The 18,797-nt window shown below is 44.5% G+C and overlaps 5 protein-coding genes across 5 annotated transcripts; 3 read left to right on the top strand and 2 right to left on the bottom strand.

The window, feature by feature from the left end:
- Positions 1-574: 574 nt before the first annotated feature.
- On the top strand, positions 575-2,267 carry PAAG_08334 (hypothetical protein; the record flags this gene model as incomplete). Its single annotated transcript, XM_015846480.1, has 2 exons — positions 575-858; positions 968-2,267. 2 exons carry the CDS (start codon positions 575-577, stop codon positions 2,265-2,267), a joined length of 1,584 nt encoding a protein of 527 aa, XP_015701144.1.
- A 2,770-nt stretch (positions 2,268-5,037) lies between these two features.
- On the bottom strand, positions 5,038-7,977 carry PAAG_08333 (hypothetical protein; the record flags this gene model as incomplete). The annotated part of the gene is made up of 1 exon (XM_002789691.2): positions 5,038-7,977. One exon carries the CDS (start codon positions 7,975-7,977, stop codon positions 5,038-5,040), a length of 2,940 nt encoding a protein of 979 aa, XP_002789737.2.
- A 745-nt stretch (positions 7,978-8,722) lies between these two features.
- On the top strand, positions 8,723-9,662 carry PAAG_12543 (hypothetical protein; the record flags this gene model as incomplete). Its single annotated transcript, XM_015848021.1, has 3 exons — positions 8,723-8,845; positions 9,001-9,177; positions 9,477-9,662. The coding sequence occupies 3 exons, from the start codon at positions 8,723-8,725 to the stop codon at positions 9,660-9,662; spliced, it is 486 nt and encodes a 161-aa protein (XP_015702361.1).
- Positions 9,663-11,887: 2,225 nt separating this feature from the next.
- Positions 11,888-13,643, bottom strand: PAAG_08332 (FAD dependent oxidoreductase superfamily; the record flags this gene model as incomplete). Its single annotated transcript, XM_015846479.1, has 6 exons — positions 11,888-12,183; positions 12,325-12,381; positions 12,453-12,510; positions 12,555-12,884; positions 12,994-13,280; positions 13,427-13,643. 6 exons carry the CDS (start codon positions 13,641-13,643, stop codon positions 11,888-11,890), a joined length of 1,245 nt encoding a protein of 414 aa, XP_015701143.1.
- A 3,295-nt stretch (positions 13,644-16,938) lies between these two features.
- PAAG_08330 (hypothetical protein) lies at positions 16,939-18,165 on the top strand (the record flags this gene model as incomplete). The annotated part of the gene is made up of 1 exon (XM_002789688.2): positions 16,939-18,165. The coding sequence occupies one exon, from the start codon at positions 16,939-16,941 to the stop codon at positions 18,163-18,165; it is 1,227 nt and encodes a 408-aa protein (XP_002789734.1).
- Positions 18,166-18,797: the final 632 nt, after the last annotated feature.

The raw sequence follows: 18,797 nt of genomic DNA, 5'->3' as shown, positions 1-18,797 counted from the left end.
GTCTTGGAGTTGGAGATGGGCTCGCTGACATCGTTGTGGCTGGTGGATGATCTGCGAACGTGAGGCGCAGCTCCCGAGCCTAGCCTCACAAAAGTCATACTCGGGCTTTTTTACTTTAAGGAACCGTTAAGAAGGAAATTTCAGTGCTTTTCTTTAAATATTAGCAAGCTTGCGTATTGAACTTGGAATTTGGATTCCCAAACAATCCTCTAAGGGATACATACGATCACTTTCGTTCATCCGGTCTGCGCCGCGAAACCTTGATCTTTTGGGCAAATATCATCTCGAAATAGCTACCTTGGCACATCATCCCAGACACACGATCATTTATGCGCGAAGTGACAGGGCATGCATGATTAGTGATATCTGTCTAGATGGATGCAAGTTTTCATACAGAATTCGTCGTCTGTGCTCTCTGGTGGGCCCTGTAGAGGGGGAAAATAATCAGATTCCAACTACAATGCCACAACAGATTCATGTATAGAATCCATATAGAAGTTGTCATTTCTCATAGATACACATTCCTTCATACGTCCATCGCTCTATTTCACGAAGCCCTACTTCATGTCGCATAATGGCCCTCTCGCTGCTTCGGATTCCGTCATTCCCGCCTTACACAGGGCCACACAATGTTGGCACTTCCGAGCTTGAGATCCCCGTGTCAGCTCTTGAATCACCAGCCCCTACCCCGGAATCAGATATTCCTCTTTCTACAATTCTATTCCGGGTATTCTACCCTGCGGACCATGTAGGACAGCCATCGAAACCCGTGTACTGGATCCCAGAGCCGCAGGGCGTCTTTACTAGAGCATTGGGGGAGTTCGTAGGCTTTCCAAAGCGACTCTCATCAATTTTAGCGTACGCTGAGCCAATCCGGCCCCTGTCATATTCTGTTCACATTCTCCAACCTTTGTATCACTTGCAAAGCCCTGTTTGGCGTATTTTACTGACTTTTCAAATATATCAGGCTTCTTCCAAACATGATTAGATGGACAAAGATACCAGCCCATCAAAATGCACCCCTGAAACCATCAACACTCCAGTCAAAGCGTTGGCCCGTAATGGTTTTCTCCCACGGACTGGGGGGCTCCAGAAATACGTACAGCTATCTTTTGGGGTGTTTGTCGAGCTACGGAATGATCGTCATTGCTCCAGAACACCGGGACGGAAGCAGCCACATCTCCTTTATTAGAGATTCCAGCGGACAGAATACTGAAAGAGTTCCGTTCCAACAGATGAAACATATGTTCGATGAAGAAATCCTCCGGAGACGACATGCCCAGCTGAGGATCCGGCTGTGGGAATTCGGTCTTGTGCACGATGCGCTTCTGAAGCTAGATGCTGGAGCAAAGATCGGAAACCTGATCGACGATAACAGTACGAATGGCCCAGTATTCACTTCCAGCCTGGATGTCCGTTCTCCAAGCAGCATTACGTGGGCAGGTCACTCATTTGGGGCAGCAAGTGTTGTCCAATTTGTCAAGTCCATATATTGGGGCCGTGTCAGTAAAATCGACCCAGCATCGAGTGCAGCAGAACCATACTTCTCACAGTATCGACCCTTATACGAACCACAATCAGACAGCAAGATCGTTTCACAAATTACACCAACCTCACCTCTTGTTCTGCTCGATCTCTGGAACCTTCCGCTACTGGGGGATGATGTGAAATGGCTTTGGGAGAAGCCGCTGCCCTGCTACACTGCCGACTCTACCAAGGGCCAGCACCAGGCTGCAAACGTTTTGGCTATCATGAGTGACGAGTTCTTCAAATGGGCAGCTGGTCTCAAGGCAACTCGATTCACATTATCGAATCGCCCGGTTCCTGGATCTCCTGAACCTGATCCTGTCGTCAGTAGCAAACGACAACCCAGGGTCTTTTATGCTGTCAAGTCAGCCCATATGAGTCAATCAGATGCTGGTGTCCTATTCCCTTGGGCAATGAAGCGATGGGTCAATGCTGAGGAACCGGAGCGAACGATGCAACTGAATGTAACTGCAATTATTCAAATGCTGAGAGAATGCGCTGTCCCGTTTGACCTGGATGAAGGTGTTAAACATGCTTTGGAAAATGTAGCGGAAGTTACTGTTGACAACAATAATGGCAATGATGCCGGGAACCAGAATGTGGCTAACGGGAAAGAAACTGATTTCAGTCCGGGTATTTTTGCAACAGATGGATCGATTCGCGGCTGGCTGCCTGTTCCTCTGACTGACGATAGCCAACCTGTTCAGGAATTTGAGGTGCGGACACCGCCCAAGCTTTGAATAGATTAAGAGTTGTTTGGAGTGATATTTTTCTCTTTGTTGAAAAGAATTCTTACCTGGAATGCATGACTCCTTATTTTCTGCCACGAGTTTGAAGTCGGCCTGTCAAAATCTGGGTATGCTATAACTAGAGAGCAATAAATTGAGTCTAACAGTCAATTCCAGAGATTACCATCCAGTAGTCGCTTGCGATTCGAGGTTATACGGGGTGCATATCGTTCGTATGGGGAGGTGCGTGACTTTGTTAAAGTTAACGACGCAGAAGTAGGCTTGGAGCAGCAAGAATACCATCAACTATCAATTTGGTACTGGTGGCTCTGGGTATACTTCGTAATGTCATGGGTAGGAAGTCATTTGTGGTCTTGAGTGTTGTTTGACGTGTATCTCGACCAATACATTAGGATCGGCCCAATCATTGGAGAGGAATTCGGAGTCCCAATTGATCCTTGGCCGTGCCCCAGGACTGCGGAAGTGCGATGTGGTTGCTGCACTTGCTGCGTCATTTATGGTAATCTGATTTTGCTTCCTCTTTGCTTTCACTTTTTGCTATTGGAGGATGAGTGCTCAAGGCGCACTTGTTGCTCCTTGATTCCGTGCTGTTTATTCAAATACATATAAATTATTTGACCATAGACTAAGATTGATAGAGCAAAATTGTTTGTAGCTTGAGATATAAAACAGAACCGTGGCGACTATTTATAATCTTGCAATATTTTCCTTAATGCTCACTCGCTAACTTGAACCTCGTATTTCCAAGTATTCATCAAGGTGCTTCTACCCTTTCACCGCGCATTAACATTATATCTCATATTAACCAGTAATTATTGATACAGACTCGAGGGTGTGCTCCATGTCCCATTTACTTTAGATCTGGCCTTGTACTGCTGCCCAACCTTGGGTCAGTTAATGCGACTTTGCAGAGAAATAGATAAGTCCTATGATCCGGAGGTTTAAGTTAAAATTGATTGCTTGAAGAGAGTTGATGGGCACTTTCTAGATGATATCTGATTTTCGGATATTTGGCCGTGAAGGAGCATATTGAAACTCAGTGCAATAATAATCATGAGTATTCGAGAACTTCCAGACAAATGTTTATCAATCTAAACTAACTAACCAGCTCCCACAGAGTTAATTAAATATATCTCCTCCATCCCGGGTGCTGTAACTTCGACTGAAACTAACAGACCTGCTGGTGCCGCATATATGAACAATGGATAAGAGAACGGATCTGAGGAAGTTGAGAGAGGATAATATATCCAGACATAAAATTGGTGCAGTAATAACGAATATATTTGTGTAGTTAATCATTATCAAATCTACTATATTAAAGCGAGGTTTGACCCGAAATTCCAGTGTATAGTTAACTAGAACTCGGAAGCATTCGATAGTTAATACATTAACTAGTTATTCCATCCCACAAAATTGACCCGAATACTCCCGGTTACCAAATTATGCCAGATATAACACTGGATTACTTGGAAGTTCTATGAAAAAAGGTGTAAACCAATATCCACGGATTACTACGTTACAGAGTACTCTGTGCCTCCAACTTGAATGAATTCGAGAGCGCCCGGTTCCACACGTTAGCTGATATGGGCATCTTCGGTAGTTACTTGAGCTACGTTATCGGTTGGATTCGTCTCGTGTTTACCGAGTGCCTTGGGAATCAAAGGTTCTGGTACTCCAGTCACGGAGCTTCGATCTATTGCGCGAACCAGACTCCGTTAAACTTCAGAATTTTGTTTAGCGCCTTACTCCGCCAGGGGTTTTCAGGTTTATTTGTATAAATGTATTCCCCGAGGTTACAGCCGCAGTTAGATGTAATAACCTACCTTGGGGGAAAGGCTACGGAGTACAATTCCATGAATTAATTTTTCCATTCTTAAAAGACCGTGTCAGCACGAGAAAGAAACGGCTACAAAGACTGCCCACTTGATTGAAGATACATGCAGGCAGTATTCCTCTTCCCCGTTGTTCATATACTACATAGAAACCTCAGCATCATTAAAATCAGCAACTTTCTGAGACTTGCTTAAGCGCCTGTACCCGACGCACTGTTAATAACAGTTAAGGGCAATACTTTCGTTGCAGGAAAAGACAATTTCAAATCAAAAAGCTTTGTGTGTGTGATAATGAAGGGGAAATAAATAAGGGCTAAGTGAACGAAACAATTGACGTCACCAAAGGCTCCCCTCCAAATTATCCCACTAAACCTGGCCCCGTAACCCCTTCCCGCCCCCGTTAACAGAGAGCTCGTAAATACATCCGATGTTGAGCCCCCAAGTGACAGCAGAAGACCAAAGACCAAAAGAAAAGAAATGGGGGAAAATTTCATAATCTTCAATGGAAGGTTTGTTGGTGCTCCGAAATCACATGTTCTTTTGCTGAGATTCACCACAATTAGAAGATTTGTTATGATCAGTATAGAACTTCTGCTTCAAAACGCCACGCCCTAAGAGCCCGAGTTGCTCAATTCCAAAAAAAAAAAAAATACAAAATAAAAAATACAAAATTTAAATAATGCAACGAAAGTGAAGAGAAATAGAGAAATTAGGGAGGAAAGCATCACGTAACGGTTAGCTAAAGAACCCGCGAAGTCCTAGAACTAGAACATAATCAACGTAAACATCGATGAAAAATTTCCCAGATATATCAGGTGTGCCAGGCCTGTTTCTAGACCACTCCCAAATGGGCGTATTCTATCACCGAACATTTTTTCAAATGCACAAGATTGTCAACATAAAAGAGTTCTTCAACCCTCATTTTCCATTCAGTGGTGCCGCTCATGGAGATAGACAATAGTAGTCCAACCCGCACAACAAATCTTAACCATCCGATGTGCACACCAACAGCATGTCACCGTGAAATTATTGGAAGAGGAAGAGCTGGAAGATGACGGCCGAGAGCCACGTGGCGATTTATTATCCATCGCAACATTGTTATTGGAAGCGCCTGAGCTCGTTTCGGTAACCGTGCTGCTACTGCCACCACCTTGAGCAGATAATGCACCACTTGCCATAGGAACCTGCTGCTGGTAACGGGAGCTGTATTGATCATCGCCAAAAAGGGGATCAGTGGCGGGTACGCCGTGGGGGAAAGCAAGTTTGGCATATACGTCCGAAGGCATGTCGTGCCAATATTTGCACTGGCAGCAGATCACGAACATTTTTGCGACGGGTGTTCCCTTCCGCGCGGGTCGTTGAGCTGCAGCTCGACTGCCCCCAACACTGCTGGCAAGGCTTTGTCGACTGGATGAGCCCAGGCGGGCGTCATATATTGGTCCCGTTGTCGTTTGTGTTTGGTTTTCGAGGGTTGTGTAGGAAGGGAAATCGCTGGGTGCCATTGGGTTTATTTTTGGGTGCTTTGAGGTGTGGAGTGAGGAGATTGTTGGTGTAGATTTTCTGCTTGATAGTGCAGGGGAGGGTTGACTGGAGGAGGGTCTACTGCTATTGTGTCTCACTGTACGTGAATCAAGAGGCAGTTGACTTTTGGGTATTTCTATGGAAATGGAGTGCTTCTTTTGGGGCCGGGTTTCGATTCCATCACTGGTAGTACTAGGGAGTTCTACGGAACTAGTGAATTTTCGGTGAGAACTGGTAGGGAATCTTCCATTATTGCGCTTAGAGGATTTTGGTGGGATTTGGAAATCATTATTCGTGGGGTTTTCCAACAGGGAGACAGATTTGTTATGGCAGATGTCTGCACTTGCGGGTGGCGTATCATCCACTGAGTTTGGAGACTTGGCAGCAGCCTTGCCATCCTCGTCTTTCGGTTTCGGCGGCTCTGTTGATGTAGTCATTGGCGCCGACTTTTCTTTCCCTTTACCAGAAGTCACCGCCTTTCCTGGCTTCTTTGTGCTACGAGAGTCAAAGACACCTGGGGTTTGATCTTTTTTGCTGGTATGTCCTAACAGCCTTGTGAAAAAAAGCAGAGATTTACCGTTTGAAATCTCTAACTGCTGAGGAGCAGCAACAGGGGATATAACAGATGGAAAACTTTTGCACTTAGATATTTGTCCTGATTGAGCAGATGCCTCATCTTCTTGGGTATTGAGAGGCGGAGCAGCTAACGGGGATGACTTGAATTGGGAATCACTATTTAGTGGTTTGGATACCAATCGTATAGTATTCTCAGGTCGTCTGATATTTGGAGTGTTGACCGACGGCTCCAGAGACGGGCTGTCGGTGACTGGTGTTGTCTCCTGGATTAGGGTATGCTCGGGAGAAAGTTTCGCTTGTGTAATGTCTTGGTTGGAGTCAGTTTGCGGCTGCACCTGCGCCAAATCACTAACAGCATTTTTAGTTTTGGTGCTGACAAGTCCATTCTCCTCCTTGATCGGATTTGTTAGCTTGAAAATAGGGCTTGCGAAAATATCGTCAATGGAATAGGCAGATTCATATGGTCCACTAGTTTTAAATTCGGATACTTCCCCGTTCGGCATTTTCTGGGCTGGTTCCAAAGATTGAACACGACATTTGAGAGTGACACTAGAACCACGATTAGAGCTTTTAAATATTTCACTCCATGATGGCCTTCGTCCGTGTCCACGCTGATTACCAGCGCTGTTTTTTATAGCCTTTTGAGGTCTTGAAGGGGGTTTTGAAGCGGGTTTTTTGACCGCATCCTTTGGGGCGTTCTTTGTTAAACTTGCTTCACTGTTCTGTTGGTTGGTAATATCTTTCAATGTATAAATGCTCTCAGCAGACTTAAAAACGGTACTTTGTGAATCATTTTGCAAACTTGGAGATAGGCATTCCAACGCAGTCGGAGATAGACAACATTCAGTTGTGGAAGGTGTGCTATTCTCAAGTTGTCCGGATGATTTCGTGTCGTTCCCGTTCTTATCAGAAGGACCTCGACGCAAAGAATACATGTGTGGTTCGTGTTCTGCTTTGAGAGATTTGCGTCGAAGCTTCTTTCCGCCCCCAACTGACAGTTGGCGATTAACTTCCTTACTCCAAGATGTCTTAGAAGTTGCTGATTCGATGGGTTGGGAGCCAGAACCATTGAGTCGAAAGAAGTTTGCAGCAGCGCGTAAATCCGCATGCTTTTTGGTTGCGTGGAGTTGACGGCCTGGAATATCTGATGGATTCGAAGGCATGGATTGTGGAGGGACAGAATTTAAATCACCGGAGGGATCATTATTATTTGCTGCAACCTGGGTCGTCTTCATCCCAAAACGATATGGCCAGTGACCTGTAAATATGGGTTTCATGGTTTCCAATGAAGTACGCACTGGCTCGGCACCTGTCGGTGGAGGGGCTGAATGGCCAGTGTCAGGTTCGTTTGTGGAATTAGCTTTTGATGCGCTATTGGACCAAAATGCCAAAACTGACGGAGCCGTAGAGGAGCGTGGAAGATAGCTCTTTATGCTTGAGGATCGACTGGGCGTATTGGATGGTGGCTTCTTTGTTAAACGTCGAGGCTCTCTGACTGAGCCTTGATCAGTATTCCTTGATTCAAGTTTCAAAAACCGTTCCAACTCTTTCTTTTCTCTGGCCAGTCTTTTTAATTCCCTCTTCTTTTCTCTTCTCTCCTTGTCTGTTGCCCATGACGGCGAAACGCAGATTTCAGACCTTCCGTCTAATTGGGAGAGTTTAGTGGCTGCATTGGTAGGGTGTGTTAACTCCCGTGGAGATTTGCTCGCTTCAGCAGTGTTAGCCTCGGCGGCCTCAAGATGTATGTCCTGATTTTGGTGGTCAGCATCCATTTTTGAGCCTGCTAGCCCCCCCAGTAGATAGTTGAAGATTATACTTCAAAACAGGGTTGCAATTTCAAGATTCTGTTTTTCTTTTGAGTTTTTTATGGAATACAAATGTTTGAAGCCTGTGCAGCTTGTCACGCTGCAAGAAACCTATTTCGACTCACCTTATAATCTGTGACTGCTGATGGTGGCTCGACCGTAAGGAGAGACTTCAAGGGCTCCGTATGGTCTTGCTCGCATACCAAACCAGGCATGGTTCCGATTTCATAAGATTCACAGTCACGTATTGCACTCCGTGAAATGCAAATGTTATCAAGATCGCCGGCCCAGCGGTGAGTTCAGATGGACGTGGCAGAGTAACTTTCTCACCCTCAATCCTCAATCCACTACACTAGAACGCAGAGATCACCCCAAGCTGTACATATGCGAATGACTGGGCTGCTGTCAAGGGTTCTCAGGGGAGGATGGATTCGAGGTCTTGAACCTGCGCACTACCAACTGGTTTGGGTTGGGTAGGGTCGCGTGATGCACGGTTGCTTGAGGACAAAACAGAATGACTGAAGATACAAATGAAAACAACGAGATAAACAAAGTGAGAAAAATAAAAACAAACTGCTTACAAAGTAATAGATCAGTGAATAGTTAAAGATGATGGTTATGACATAAGAAGAAAACAATCATAAAAGATGAGAATTGAAATCACTGACAACATTGATTAATGACTCCGTTTCATAGTCACTTTCTCTGTCAGATGAAACGAAACAAATCAAACAATATGAAAAAAAGAAAGAGAAATGGAAAAAAGAATATCATGAAATACGGCATAAAGCTTCCGTCTACCCAAATCAAAGATGATGATCTGAAAAGCTCTGAAGTTATGATCAAAACTAAGCAATAACAAGAATGATGATATATGCCATGCATGAAGTGATCAACACAGAAATTCTGGGGAGGTTGGTTGGTATGCGTGCTGAAGAAGCCAGGATACCCGATGAGAAAGAAGAAGAAGAAAAATAAGAAAAAAAAAAGGATCCACACTACGATCTCAAAACGGTGCGAAGGAGCGAACAAATAGCCCCGCAGAAGGGCCTCGTTCAACTTCTGGCGGGTGCGGCAGATATGGGATATCCGGGACGGTGGAGAACTGGAAGAATCGATGAATTGGAAAAACCGGCGAAGCGAGCGACAATAGCGATTAAAAAATGTGTTTGAAGCTCAGCGTGGAATACATAACCCTATGTTGTTCCTTGTTTTTTATTTTTTTTATTTTTATTTTTTTTATTTTTGAATACGCCTCAGCTGGACAGCGAGAATTAAGAGGTCACGATTTCAGTGGCGTCAGATCGGGTTTTCTCTTTCGATTTTCTAGTTCCGCGCTGGAGGTTCTCTCCCCTCAGATTCCCAAATTACTTGCGTACGCACCACTAAACTAATAACTAGCCTCTTATAGTTAACCACCCCGTACTTCGGAACTGTAGAACAGCTGAATGAAGTACCCATGAAAGAACACCAGAGAAGTCACATGCTGGGGCGCAAATATGTCTCAGTGTTTAGAGGGCCTAGAAGGCTTGACAAGCAATGAGAATAGAAACGCGCAGCGCAGAAGAGATGTTCAGTCAAACCCGGGTTTCCTGGAAGATGAAATCCATGAATCCACGAGATGCGCTTTTATTGGACGCGGCAATGGATAGCTGAGTTGAGGCCAACCTGTGGGTGGACAGGGTCGCCCCGGACAGGTTGCAAAGATCGATATCCGGTCCACGGATACTATGTATCACCCTTATCCGCCCATCGTAGCACTCGGATAATTTATGTACAAGCACGGCGCACAGAGTCGTCTATCTCATGTGCTGGGTAAAACGGAGGATGTGGAAACAGGACTAATCAACGCGTCTCCGCTGAAAGTGGGCAAAATATGGAATATGTTATGATACCAGCCATTTGGGAGTCCTGGATTCTAGTTAACTGTACTCAATTTCCGCAGATTGGAGGGTGAAGGAATGAAGGAAGCCTTTGCCGAAAGCATGATGAAACATGAAACTTAATGAGAATGAAAACTCTGTTTTTTTTAAACTTGCTGAAACAAACATAGAAGAAAGCGACCATCGAGATACAGGATTCCTGGGAGTGGTACGGAAAAGTTGCATGTTTGATATAGGGAATTCAAGGATTGTACATGTTTGTATACTGTTGGGCAATGTTCTCCACCTAGGTAGTATTACATACCTTGGATATTTATCTGAGAATGCCGCTCCTCGAATCCCACGGTTCCGTTTTCGTGCGTAACTGTGTAACTCGCCCACCTGAGCTTTGCGGGCCCTCAGTCAAGGCCCTCCCTACCACTCAAGGGCTCAACGCCCCAAGAGTCCCCCAAAGCCGATAAACGGCCGTCTGTGCAAGCTCTATGTTACAAGTAGCTAGTTACTGTTATGGGGCTGCATATCCCCAATGTTACTCAGTTTCGTGAGAAAATGTCGGATTTCTATAGATTCTCCAGTTCCTTTCCGTAGAGAGTTCTCTCCGAACAGCTACACAAGAATCCCCTTTCTTTGCACATGTCATCCAATCAGTTACCACCGTCTTGCTGGCATGTGTGTGCATAAAGTGAAATATAGGAGTTAATCCACATTTAACTAGAATTTTAACCTTATTCCAGTTGAATTCGCAGGTATTTAGGTATCACAGCCTAAGATTCAGAATCCACCTAATTAATATTTGTGACAGCCTTCACCCCCAAGGAAAAATGGGAAAATGGGACTGCGAGATTGCGTTCAGCACTCCCGCTGCCTTGTCCCACAATAATGGGCCCCAAAATCATTGCCACGGAGTAACAAGGGGAGGAGAAACGCTGTGGAGTAGTTTTACTTCACACAGGTCTGGTAAGCTCATGGAATCCAGGAAGCAACCAGAAATATTACTGTTGTGTTTGCCTTGGTTCCTCTCTAACTAGCGACTGAAAGTGCATATTAATTGAAGATCCAGAACCCAGTGATGTCGCTTCCACAGTAATTAACCACATTCGCTTGGCTCGGCTTGGCTTACCGTGTCATACACCCTCAATCCCTTCAACTTCAACCTTCAAAACATCGTCGACATAAATACCCCTTGACGTCCTTTCCCCCTTTCTACCCCTGAATTTATTGCACTAACAGTTTCCTTGTCTGCTCTATCTCTTTTTCAAACCATCGGTCCTTTGACCATCTTCGCTTTAGCGTTGTCATAGAATCTCCCACACCTTACCGCTACGACGATCCTCCATCATTAGGTCTAATGCTCGTGAGGACTCCCTAAATCCGAAGTCAGGCGGTAATCTCAATCGCAATCCTATCTCCTCCATAGCAAACTTTCCCGTTCAAAATAACGACTCCAGCGATGGTATCGATGGGCACATTAGTTTCCAACGTGACGCGAAATATTCGACTGCAGAAACAGCCTATTCAGCTGCTGCCTCATCGGAGAACAACTGAGGCAATAAGAAATTAGGTCCCTCCATAGAATCCGAAGCCAAAGAGCCGATAATAACTCGAATATATACTACCATCCACTTGATCATATTCTCAAGCTGAGTCAGCTGGGAGCTCGTTTTTTCTGCCTTGTTGGAATTACCCTGAATGCCATGATCTCAGCATGGCGGATAAGAATTCCCAACTGTGGTATTCTCCATAAATGCAGTTGCCATTGTGCTTCTGGCATCACTTCTTAGTTTTGCAACGGGAGAATGTTCCTCAGAACTTAGGAGACATAATTGGAGCGCTGTTAAATGTTACTTCGGATATGCTGTGGAATTGATTATATTACGGACAATTCCTTCATCCGCTTACCCTTCTTTCATATTCAGTTTAGTATTTCTGTTTTAATATATATATTGGTTATCTCTCAACAGATAAACCCCCGCCTGTATCCTCTTCATCCTACTTCAAACCCTCACTTCGCCTCTCACGTTAACTTTGTCAACCCCAAGCTTCGCCGCCAATATATCATTCCGATCACACTCCAATCTCTCCCGAGTCATCTTGTACAATCGTGGAATTCCCGTCTTTTCAAACGGCAAGTCTCCATTCCCTTCATCATTACGGATCATCTTGGCGATTCCCTTTGCAGTAAGGAACGCCATGGGCATGCCGTGACCACTGAAACCGGCTAAGATATACTGATTTGGTTTGCCTGGTATGGGTCCCACGTGCGGGAGGAGATCTGTAGAGAAGCCCATTACTATTCATTCCATTACGTCAGCAAAGAGTATAGATAGCTTATGCATTTAGGATGTTTGTACTCCAATCTGCATTCTTCTTTATGCAATGCCGGGCTATATTGACAACCATGATTCTTCAATCTCATTCATTTCAAACTTACCTCCAGACCACACCTGTTCTGTATAAGCATCACTATCTTCCCACCAATAAAGTGGTGCTGCATGTATCCGTCAAAATAGTTTTTGGCAGATTGTATAGGCTCTCTGTCATCGGTATTGTTATACCAACTCTCCAGATCGGAGACATAGTCCTTCCTTCCACCTCCTACAATGATACTACCATCTGGCTGTGGAATCAAATAGTCATACTTCTCAGCCCCCCACTGCAGACTGTACGTGTTGGGTAAGTAAGGAGGGTGCTTCTTTTCAGGGGTAACGATGCGGCTGCATATTGAGGTGCGATAGCTGCGGTATACGCATTCGTGGCGAGGATTACTTTCTTTGCATTGATGGAGCCCCGTGATTCGGTAACTACGGTCCACGCCCCTGTGACTGGATCTGGCGTTTCGGAGATTTCGGTGACGGCCGTGTTGGTTTGCAGGTTCACGCTGCTGGAGCCGCGGGAGGTTAGGGTGGAAAGGAGGTGTAGGACGAATTTATATGGCCAGATATGTGCGGCTGTGTAGTGGAAACAACCTTTGGCCAATTTGACGCCAGATATCTAGGCAGTTAGAATTTTTAGATATTGAGGTACTTGATTTTCTCAATCGGGAGGGGCGGAGAGTGTTTATGATATTTAGCACTTTCCAAAGAGGGTGTTCCGAACGAACCCTTTCTGCATCCTTTGATGTGTACTGCACATCCTGTCTGAGGGGAATTCCTAATTTCAGGAGCTCCTTATATGCTCTTGCAATCTCCTCACAATGGTCCTCTCGAAGAAGCACCTCAAAACTCCTTGTCAACGTGAAATCACAATCAATCCCTTCTTTTCTAATCACCTCTCCAATCGCCGGTATATGATCGGCCTCGAAATTAGACAGTTCGATCGCAGCTTCAAGTCCATGTTTTTTTGCATGTGTTATTATGGGAAGAAAACGGTTGGGCCGCAAATGCCCGCCTAAAAAATCGTGTATAAGATTTATCGAACGGATAAAAACAAAAGAGACAGATTTTCCCCATCTCTTGTTTGGGTATTGATATCTAAACATATTTAAAATTTAAAAGACTTGCCATTTCGGCCCGTGGCTCCAAAGCAGGCCTGACGGGCTTCAAGAATTACTACAATGGGCGGTGATGGATTATCATGTAGAAGGTGATACGCGGTAGAGACGCCTGCGTACCCAGCTCCTATTATCAGGACATCACATTCGCTCGGGAGACTTTCAGTTGAGCGGTGATTCTCTAGGGCATCTAGCTCTGTATGCCAGAACGAGCGCATACCATTGGGTTGTGGGAATGATTTAGAAGTTGAAGGAACCATGTTATGATCTCTTTCGAATAGCGTTCTAGGAACTATGTCACCCGAGTTCTGGATTGGAATAATTTTGGGGGTAGTTGCTTATGTATCTTTGCAAGACGTGTTGCACAACCGAAACTAACATCAAACAGTTGATTACAAACAGTATGACAGAATGGCAAACTTGATCGACTGCAAAGATTGCTAAACAACGAGAACGACTATACGGTGGAATACGGGTCACGTGATGGAAGGGTCCGAAACAAAAAAGGATCTCCAATAACTATGTAAGAAAAATGGAAAGAAAGGGGGAGAAAGCCCTAAAACCTTGTTAAAATTTTTTGTTTGGCGCATCGACTCACGGCTGTGGATTCACTGGGCCGATTATCGAAAAAGAAAATGGGATATCGAGCAGTACGTCGGGTTGCCTTAGTGATAGTATCAATGTTGGGGCATAAGAATAACGGCAAAGTAGCATGTCCGCGGTGGATTCCAGAGGGCATTGCTTCTATCACTGTAGCTGACAAATTGGGGACAAGATTCATTCTTCAATCACTAATCTGGAAATATTGGGGCTCTGATTGCCTGATTTACATGAGGAATTGAATGTGGTTTTACACATTGGAATAGGAAGGGGAAACAATTTGCATGTCTAACTGTCATCACTGTTGTTGATGGCTGATTAATTCCTTTGTTCAGGGGGTGAATACACCTCCAGGGAGGAAAGCAAGATATCGGAGAGAACTAAGCAAGACCCGACTCGATAAAACATTTATACCAGGAACCCAAGAAAATGAATTCTGAAAGTGCAGATTTGGTGATTGTTGGAGCCGTTGAGGCAAAGTCTTCAACTTTGAAATTCAATTCAATACACTTCCACTCACACTTCTCCCTGACGCCCTTCTAAGTAAATTTGATATTAGAAAATAGGGATAATTTTCTGAAAACCCAATACCTCACTTGTATATGGGCTACTTATGATAAACACTTATCTAGACGTTTCCCCATCAAAAAAGATTGTTCTCCTAGACGCACCATCATCTATAGGTAGGGTATGAGCGCAAGAACGGTTGTATTCTGGACTGTTCTCAAATAATTAGCTTAGCTGGAACATACGAATTCAATGATTTCCCTATGGATCCTGAGGCGCTTGGGGTTTCACATGATGAACGTATATCGGAAGGATCTGTATACAGATCCCTACGAGCATACGTTGAGTACAGTGTATACTCGAAAATCCGATCTAAGTCAAAACGGTCAAGAAAAGGATTAACGGGAAATTTGGCTCCTTAACTATGGGAACGACATCTCGGCTGAGCAAGAAGACATATTCTTAACAAAAAATTGATTATTGAAACGGGAATTAATAACAAACCCAGCCTCCGTAGCTCAGAGGGTCAGATTCTTTTGGGGTTCCGCTATTCCACTTCAAAAATTTGAAAGCGCAGCCAAAGACGCTCGATTCTGCTAGCAGCGTTGTTGTTTTGGTGCATCCCAGTCTCGACAAGACGTCGCATATCTAGATGCATCATCCGATATCATGGTAGACTTGTTATCCACTCTTCTGGAACTGGTCAAATTTGGATGTTGTCATGATTTGTTACTCCTTTCAGCATCTGTGTTGAAATTTTGGTGAATACACGCCTTTTGTCATGGTTTAGTCCATGCTCCTGGGGAGATGTCGATGGACGTAGCAAAATCAGTAGACTTATTCATAAGACGGCATCTGGTAGATGGTTGGAAGACTGTTATGGTTAATTTTAGAGGCCATCGTCTTTCCATTACTTAATATGCTCAGCATTCGAAAACCAAGAAGCTGAAACCTTGGAAAAACGGATTCCAGTCAGGTGCTAGATTTGGAATTTTGAAGAATCCCACTGACTTCTTCGACTTTGTGTATAAAGAAAAGATCCAAATTTATATCTTAGATATATCCAATCTTTCTTCTAAAACCTTCCACTTAACCACCGGAGAGTCACTTACCACAGATGCCCTTAACTACTCAGCTGGCTTGACCTCTCTTACCAACCACTAAAATTCTCCCTGAGAAATTGACTCTCAGTCTGGGCTTCCACATGCAGCTTCTGGACCCGATAAACTGGCCGTGAAAGGAGAAAGAGTAATTATCAGCCAATTCCCACGGGTTCAAGAGCAAACAGTGTCTTTAAATCCACAGAGTGGGGTTAGGAGAAATATACGCAACTATTCGGCTTCAGGGGCCATGCTCCCGCTGTTCCGTCTCTATCATGAAAGATAGAAGCATCGCGTTTGCTGGTATGTTCTCGAAACTTAACAATCCTTACTTTCTCTCAAGCTATGGTTGATGGCATATTTCAAGAGCAAATTACCGCTTGATACAACCAACGCCTTTTCCCTGTATGACATCGAACGGGAAGCCACATTACACAGCGAGTTTGCGAAGTGGAAATTTCCATATCAGAATCGGCTGCACCTCTAGGTTTACGTTTGACCTCATTCCGTACGTCGACCGGGAACTCGGAGATTTGGAACTCTAGATACAGTTTCAAGAACGGAATACTTGCCGAGATTTTCAAACCTTACAACTCTGAAGACGACAGGGGCCTCGTTTGCGAGTGAAAGAAGAATTAAATTGGTTGAGATGGTCTTGTAGAAGAGAGATGAAGTCATTACCATTAGTAGGGTGGTCGAACAACAATTTCTGGGTTAATTAACTACGTCCTATTGCTGAGGTAATGGTCATTGACCAAGGGTTTGAGGCAATTTAGACTTCAGCATCAAACCATGGTTAAGATTATTAAGCTTAATATGGACCCACAACTTTATTTGGACATCCACCCATCAACAAATGACATCACCGACAGGCTCAGCCACGACACCGCGCCTAAAATCTCTACCATTAAATGCGGAGAAGTTATCTTAAAAGTTCCACAAATTATTAAATTGGAATTCCTGAGCATTCATCGGAATTTCTTCAATATTGATATTTGCATTATACCCTTAATCAAATCTTATTCAGTTTTGAAAAAGAGTAAGCAAGGCAGCTTTTCTCATTCTTCTTCAAGTTCTGCCTAACCTTTCTTCAGGATTATTCTTCATTCCATCCCTGCCTGTTGGATTTCAAAAGGAGGATTCACGTATTATATTGTGTCTTCCGGAGGCCATCTCTTCAATTTCGCCTTGGTTTTACTATTTTGTTGCGGTACATATATGTTTAAATAACGGGAAGCAATTCTATACGCAAAAGCATCCTCCAGTTGTGTTTTATATATTCATGACGGAGGAAACATCTCAAGGTTAACTCCCTTCGTTTCATATTCTATCCACATATCCTGTGATAATGGCATTTCCTTGCTGCGGAAAGGACGATCGAGACGAAATCATTGCTCCTAGCCGACCTGTCGACATCAACAACATTTCTTCTCGAAACAAGAAAAAGGTTATCAGCCCAGCGGCTCCTTACCAAGCAGATATGCACCAAGCTATCACCAATCCATCAGCTCTATCTACAGGTGATGAAAAATGCCGTGTCTTTGGATACGCTGAGATGAATGCCTCGGGGCCCAGCAGCCACACTGTGATACCTGAAGCAACGGAAAATCAACGTCCAGAACCTGTCCTTCCTGAAACTTCCGGGCGTCCACCTGGTTATCAAGACGGAAATCACGGTCAAAAACCCAAGGCGCCGTCCGACAATCCGCCGCCCTATCACAACTGGGAGGAAGCTGTCCCAGACACAGCTATGTTTCCCCCTCCCCCGGTTGGAGGCTACCTATATTCCAATACGGGAAATGCATCCGCAGAAGATGCAGATCGAGCACATAACTTCTGTGATAATACCCCGCTATGGACCCCATATACACCTTCTGACGTTATCTATAGCGCTGTTCAAAATTTTGACCTTAGACCAGTCAGACCCCAAGAATACAACGGTGAGTTAGAAGTCGCGGGAAGGGGAAGATGGAGTGGACATACCAAGGACCGTGGCGGAGACTGCATTCTGTTGACTAGTTTGCCGTTGTATTTTCCGGCGAAAGACTCTCCTCTAGCGACAGAACGAACAAAGATGATATACTTTGAGGCGAAATTCCTTGGCCAGGGCAATGGAATAAACGACCAAGTGAGTGGATTTTCCATCGGATTCGCGGCTCAACCATATCCAACTTGGCGATCACCCGGTTGGGAACGAGGCAGCGTGGGCGTCTTCTCAGATGACGGGTGCAGATTTGTAAACGATTCCTGGGGCGGGATGGAGTTCACCGCCCCATTCAAAATTGGCGAAGTAGTTGGATTAGGAATGAAATTTGCGTTGCCTTCTCCAGACTCGTTGGCCACTGCTCAAGCAAATGGTGCATCACCAACACTTCGGGTGGAGATATTCTTCACTCGAAATGGCAAAATTGAAGAGATCTGGGATCTACATGAGGAGGTCGATGAGGATGCGGGCGGTGTTGTGGGCCTGGAAGGCGATTATGATCTTTATGGTGCACTTGGATTGTTTGGTGGTGTCAAATTCGAGGTTTGCTTTGATTGCGCTGGATGGCTGTGGTTCCCTTCGACTTTATAGTCGCTGAAATGTATTTTCTTCGTTGATGCGACATGCTTTGCTCCGCTTATCCTTGACCCGGTTATGGCCTTCGTTTTGAATCCCCATTTTCTTTTCTTTTTCTTTTATTTTTCCCCTTTTTATTCTCCTTTTGCTTGAAATAAGTGCACAAATAAATACACATATCCATTTGTTCCAATTTCATCGGCATTCAACTGGCTGTTTTACTTTTCTCGTTTCTTGTTAGAAACTAGATTTTGTTTCTCCAGGCTTTGAGATGGGATTGGATGTGTGCTGCCATGAAACCACGCGATGAGATGTAAAGTCGCATTTGTTGTAGGAGATCCGGAGCGCGAAAACAATATTCCGACTTCCCTACGGAACGAAACGTGTTCAGAGAATATGCAAAAACGGGTATATAAGAAGAAAACTGCCGCCAACTGGTTTTATACATTATGAGGTGGGAGCTTGCAGTAACTACGCACTTGAATGCCAAATTGAAACCGCGTTTGAACTGAATACACCAACCCCTTCCACCAGGCCCGTTACAACCTGTATTATACAGGTCTCGTGGGCACAGGTCTGATACACTTGATGACTTTCGAAGTATCCATGTGTAAAATCATGCGGATATGTATGTGCTAGGAAATGGT

Source organism: Paracoccidioides lutzii, assembly GCF_000150705.2.
Source record: "Paracoccidioides lutzii Pb01 unplaced genomic scaffold supercont2.32, whole genome shotgun sequence".
NCBI classification, from domain to species: Eukaryota; Fungi; Ascomycota; class Eurotiomycetes; order Onygenales; family Ajellomycetaceae; genus Paracoccidioides; species Paracoccidioides lutzii.
This window is presented reverse-complemented; position numbering and strand designations above follow the sequence as displayed.